The 6,000-nt window shown below is 46.6% G+C and overlaps 1 protein-coding gene across 1 annotated transcript in view; it reads left to right on the top strand.

Annotated features, from left to right (window-relative positions):
• Window positions 1-1,139: 1,139 nt before the first annotated feature.
• Window positions 1,140-6,000, top strand: part of Papola (poly(A) polymerase alpha) — a 56,553-nt gene continuing 51,692 nt past the window's right edge. Inside the window, exon 1 of the mRNA XM_038337404.1 lies at window positions 1,140-1,358. Coding sequence (XP_038193332.1) covers window positions 1,286-1,358 — 73 coding nt within the window. The 5' untranslated portion in view covers window positions 1,140-1,285. The remainder of the gene's footprint in view (window positions 1,359-6,000) is intronic.

Below are 6,000 nucleotides of genomic sequence, written 5' to 3'. Positions count from 1 at the left end.
CGGGGGTAGTCCTATAATTAGGACCTTGACCTACCCATGCAACTGGATTAACTTTTTTTTGAGACAGGGTTTCTCTGTGTAACCGCCCAGGCTGTCCTGGAGCTCACTTTGTAGACCAGGCTGACCTTAAACTCACAGAGATCTGCCTGCCTCTGCCTTCTAAACACTGGGATTAAAGGTGTGCGCCACCATCGCTAATTCTTCTTAAACAGGGAGACAAGGGACATATCTACACCTAGAAGTATATGCCAATCTATCACATAAAAGCAGTGGTGTCACAGCACACTTGTAATCCCAGCACGCAGGAGGTGGAAGCAAAGGATCATAGGGCCAGCCAGCTTATGTGGGACCTTGTCTTATTAAAAAACAAAGCCAGGCGGTGATGGTGCACGCCTTTAAACCCAGCACTCAGAGGCAGAGGCAGGCGGATCTCTGTGAGCTCGAGGCCAGCCTAGTCTACAAGAGCTAGTTCCAGGAGGCTCCAAAGCCACCGAGAAACCCTATCTCGAAAAACAAACAAAAAACAAAACAAAACCATAAAAAATAAGATAACGAGTAAACAAAAAAAACCCAAAAAAACAAACAACCAAAACTAGACCCACCAAAATTCTAATGGTTACTGTCAACTTTATCTAACTAATCCCGTGGTCTAGAATCCCCAGCCCTGCATATTTGCTCGTTTGGCATCAGAAACACATCTCTGGGCAACATAGACACAAAGGCCGTCATCAAGAAAGGGGACCCACTGCCACGCTTATGGGCCAGGCTCTCTGCTGGGCACTTTCGCATTTAAGTCCTCGCAACGCTGTGCAGTAGGCAATGCTCCCACGAAGCGGCGAGGCAGCAGCTGGCAACCAACAGCCCAGTCCCATGCATCCGGGCGCCTGCTTGGACCGCGCCCCCTTCTCATTGCTGTCCCGGCCGCGTCACCCTTATCTGCCACGACAGCGTCACCGCGCTAAGGAACTATTGCCTGTCGCTCGGAGCCTCCCGCACCAATCCCACGCACCACCACAACAGCGTGAGATCACCGAGGACAGGGCTAGGACACCTTAAGAACTACATTTCCCGTGAGGCCATGCTTCTTCGCAAGGCGAGTACGCAGGCGCGCGCTCCGTGTGCGTGGCGGCGTCAGCCGTTCTAGAACGTTGCTGTGGTAGCGCTCGGGCGCCATGTTAGGACGAAGGGGAAGGAGGAGAAGCGCTTAAAGCGGCGGGGCGCGGGTGCGGGACTGGGTTGGCCCTGGGGCTGAGGCAGGCCACCGTCCCTCCCGCCTCGGTGGATCATGCCCAGGACGGCGGCGGCGGTCGCGGGGGGGGAAGTGACTGGGCGGTGCCGGCGCCGGAGACGATGCCGTTGTAAGTGATTGGCGTGCTGAGTGAGGCGCACGCCGGCCGGGCCCCGGGGGCGGCGGAGGGGGAAGGGAAGCGCACGGGCGGCCTGGGCCGCGGCTTCCGGCTTCTTGGACGAGGGTCCCCTGCTAAGCAAGACCCAGGAGCAGAACTGCGCCCGGTGCGGACTGGCGGTCCGAGTCAAACCGGTCCCTTCCTGTCTCTTTTTCACCATGGCGCCGTCCTGCCCCCGAGTCCCACACTTCCGCTTCCCTCCTTGGAGCGGGTGAGGAGCGGAGGTCGGGGGTGCTGGCCGCGCTGGTGGGCCGGGGACCGCTCCCGAACGCCGGGCTGCGGGCGGCGCCTTCCCGGCTTTGTTTTGACTGGGCGACCCAGCTTGGGCGCACTTCCTGATCCTGGTCCGCGGGTCACTCAGGTTGTGATTCCGAGTGTAGGCTTTGAGCGAATTCACCCAGGCCTTCTAATCCCACTGGGTCTACTTGATTCTTTTTCTCTTAATTTTCTTCCTCTCTCTTTTTTCTCCTAAGAGATTTGCCATCCCATTGTTGAAATCTAGAAGTAGATAAGAGCGTGTATTCTGCTTACGTACCTTGGTGTGAAGGCTTAGGTTGTGCGACTACTTTTCTTTCATAACAGTAGAGGCAGTTAATTTGGACACAGCCTCAATATGAATCCCTCGGATTGTACTTAATACTTTAAAAATGGATCCTTTGGCCTCTTCGTTTTTGTTGAGAGATCCTGATGTTTTGTTGAGAAACCTGTTGGATGTATTTTATTTCTGTAAGGATAACATTTGTTAGGCTTACTAGCTACGGTATATCGATGTAAAACCCGCAAAGTTCCCGGGGAGTCATTCTTCCTGGAGCGAGGGTAAAGAAGCACGAGTCTATAAACTTTGGTGTTTTTTCACTGGGATTCAAATAAATGTGAATGGTTGGAGTGTTGTCACGTGGTAACCCTGCCTTAACTCCTGTTGACTGCTCGTGATACATCAGTAGTAAAAAAAGATGGACGCAAATCCTAAAGGAAAAGACTTCAGATTAGAAATAACGTTCAGTAACTTATGTGTGGGGTTGCAGATAGGAAGGGAGAGTCTGCATTTCCGGCTCAGCACGCTTGAGAAGACGGGGCACTTCAGGGTTGCAGAAACTTCCAGTTCCAGGCTCTAAGCGCTTTAATCTTTGCAATTTATTTCAAATGTATAAAATGAAGGTTTGTTTCATGGGATTTGAACTCTACAGCCAATTTCTCACAAGCTGTCCTGTCTTAACCCAGAGAGTACTGGTACTCTTACCAATACAGGGCAACCGAAGACTGCCTAGTTGAGAAGGCCAGGCCTTCCTTCTCATTAATTTGCTTTCTGAGGGCCTCTGACACTGCTAACCTCATTTCTCCATGGAAGGCTTGCCTTGCTTCTTGTCTTCTGGTGTCACTTGACATTAATTTGGTACCTTTGATGTATTGAGTTGTGATTTCCCAGATATTCTGTGTTCGACATCCAGTGTGGTTTTGGTGTGCCTGTTAAATTTGGGCATGTAAATTGGGATGGAAGTGTAGACATCTCAGGAGAAAGGTCGGGGTCAGAGTGGATGGAATCATTGCACTCACAGGTGCATGTTTTGTCTAAATTTTGAATATAATTACAAACATAATTTGAAAAATGCTGCTCTAGTGGTGATACTTTGAAAAGTTATGGCGAAAACAAAGATGCTTTTAAAAAACACTTGAAAGTGTTGGAAGTCCATTAAAGTTTCTCACCTAATGCTGTTGACATTAAGCCACATAATTCCTTTCAGGGAGGTCTTCCTGTGTCTTCAAGGGTCTTTAGTAGTGCCTCTGACCTCAGCTTAGTAGATGTCGGCAACCTTACCCCAGTGATTTCCTCTAAGTGGCAACCACACAGATGCCTCCAGACTTTTTCAGATGTACTTTAAAGTACATAGTTTGTTGGTTCAAGAACCACTGTGTTAGTCAGGAGGTGATGGCATATGCCTTTAATCCTAGACAGAACAGACAAATATCTGAATTCGAGGCTGGCCTGGTCTGGTCTACACAGAGAAACCCTCTCTTTGAAAACCAAAATAGGGGGCTGGAGAGATAGCTCAGAGGTTAAGAGCATTGCCTGTTCTTCCAAAGGTCCTGAGTTCAATTCCCAGCAACCATATGGTGGCTCACAACCATCTGTAATGGGGTTTGGTGCCCTCTTCTGGCTTGCAGGCATACACACAGACAGAATATTGTATACATAATAAATAAATATTTAAAAAAAAAGAAAACCAAAATAAATACATAAATAATAAAATAAAAAAAATAGAACTGCATTAATGAAAAGTATGTATCATACATTTTACTCTTGCCTTACGCTAATGGCCAAATCATTTGTACCAGTATCAGTGTTGGCATCCATGCCACACCCAGAATGTTGCTGAAGTTGTTGGAACTATTTAGTGAGACTTGGAGAAGACAGTAGTTCCCTTGTGTGTTTATGAGGGCATTTACTAGAAGAGAATGGGAGGACTTGCCTGAAGTCAAAGGTAGAGCTGGGTCCAGCTGGTGGACACAATGTGGCTAGGACTAGTGTGGTCTGCTGGTGCATGAGGGAAGGTTGTGGGCCATCACTGAGGGCCTTTTAACAGGGTTGAAAGCTTCTCTTGGTTTTGCTCTTGGTATTTGCAGTCATGTGTAAGGCAGTGATGAGGAATGCTCCTTGAGCCTTAGGAATCCCATGGTGCATGTACTTCTTGAAGTGTACAGGTGATGCATACCTATAATCTCAGCGCTGGAAGTGGAGGAGAGAGGTTTGAGTCGAGCTTAAGCTACATGATAAGACCCTGTCTCAAACGGCAGAGAGCGGTTTATTCTTAGCATATATTGTAAGGTTTTTTGTTATTTGTTTTTACAAAATAGTTTCATTGTGACATTTTCACACATGTATGATGTACTTCTGTCATGTACACCCCTTGAACCATCTCTTGTCCCTTTCCTCCTCTATCTCTACCCCCTTCCCCACCCTGTCCTTTCTTGGTAAGATTTTTGTTTGTTTGTCTTTGAGACGTGGCCTTATTATCATCCAGGCTGGCCTCAAACTTGTGATCTTTCTGTTTCGGCCTTTTAAAACTGGAATTATGGCTGGGTGGTCGTGGCACACGCCTTTAATTCCAGCACTCGGAAGGCAGAGGCAGGTAAATCTCTTGTGAGTTTGAGACCAGCCTGGTCTATGGAGTGAGTTCTAGGACAGGCTGCAAGGCTCCAGCAAAACCCTGTCTTGAAAAACCAAAAAAGAGAGAGAGAGAGAGAGAGAGAGAGAGAGAGAGAGAGAGAGAGAGAGAGAGAGAGAGAGAGAGAGAGAGAGAGAGAGAGAGAGACTGGAATTATGGCAGTTCTCAGAGCTGGGTGCCTAAATCCTTGAAGCTTAATGCCAATTTCAGCTGTGAGGGATGTAGCTCTTTGGAGAGCTTGTCTAGCGGGAGTGAGGTCCTGGGTTCCACTCCAAATATTGCAAAGAAAAGTGCCAGTTTTATAAAAGTTTGGCCCATGAGATTGTCTTAATATGCTGTAGCAATGGAATGGAGGATGGTAACCGGGCATACACCTTTAATCCCAGAATTTGGGAGGCAGAGACAGGTGGATCTCTGAGTTTGAGGCCAGCCTGGTCTACAGGAGCTACTTCCCAGGACAGCTAGTGCTATTCCACAGAGAAACCCTGTCTCAAAAACAAAACAAACAAAAGAATGGAGAATTGTAATTGAGGAAAAACACTTTGTGTGAGTTGAACTGGTGTTGGTCCTTGGGTTCAGCATTTTTTGGTGTTTCTTTTTTGGAGACAGGGTTTCTCTCTGTTTGCCTGACTTTCCTGGAACTTGCTCTATAGACCAGGCTGTGGTTTGACCTGTAAGTGCTGTCTAGCTGGTGATTTAAAAAAGTTAAAAACACTGAACATGATGGACATAATATGTAGAACAGTTTTTTGATAAAAAGTGATTATATTTTTCATAAGTCTGCAACTTTAGTGCACTGCATTTGAAGTATCTTAAAAAAAAAAACCCACACAATTTAATACCAAGACAGTATTAACAAACAAGAGCAGGCTAACAGAAGAAGAGAGGGACAGGAAAAGGTATTATTAGGAAATCTTTGGAAAAAATTTTTCTAATTGGAGAACACATGTATGTGTGGATGAGGGTGCACACATCTGTCTGTGCATGTTCTTGTGGAGGCCAGCGATGTCATCAGATGTCTTCTGTTGCTTTATTTTCATTTGAGATGGGTCTTTCTGAACCTGGAGACCACAGATTCAGCTATCCTGGTTGACCAATGAGTTCCAGGGATCCACCTGAGCTTTCTTTCTCCCTTCCCCTCAAAGGTTCGGGTTACAGACACTTGGAGCTAGGAATCTGAATTCAGATCTTCATGGTGTGTGGGTCTTTGTATAGGTAGTACTTGACTAAGACTGGGAAGTCGGCTTCAAGATTGGAGGTTAATGTTGTAAGAGAATTGCTTGCTGCCTAGTAAGTGATTATGGTTTTTAAATGCTGTTTTCTATTAAACATGTTAATGAACATGTTTGATTTCTAGTCCATGAATCTTCATCTTTTTTACTCGAGGCAAAGATGTCTTCTGGCTTGATTACTTGGTAAGTTAATTTTAT

Source organism: Arvicola amphibius, chromosome 7 (genome assembly GCF_903992535.2).
Source record: "Arvicola amphibius chromosome 7, mArvAmp1.2, whole genome shotgun sequence".
Lineage (NCBI taxonomy): Eukaryota > Metazoa > Chordata > Mammalia > Rodentia > Cricetidae > Arvicola > Arvicola amphibius.
This window is presented reverse-complemented; position numbering and strand designations above follow the sequence as displayed.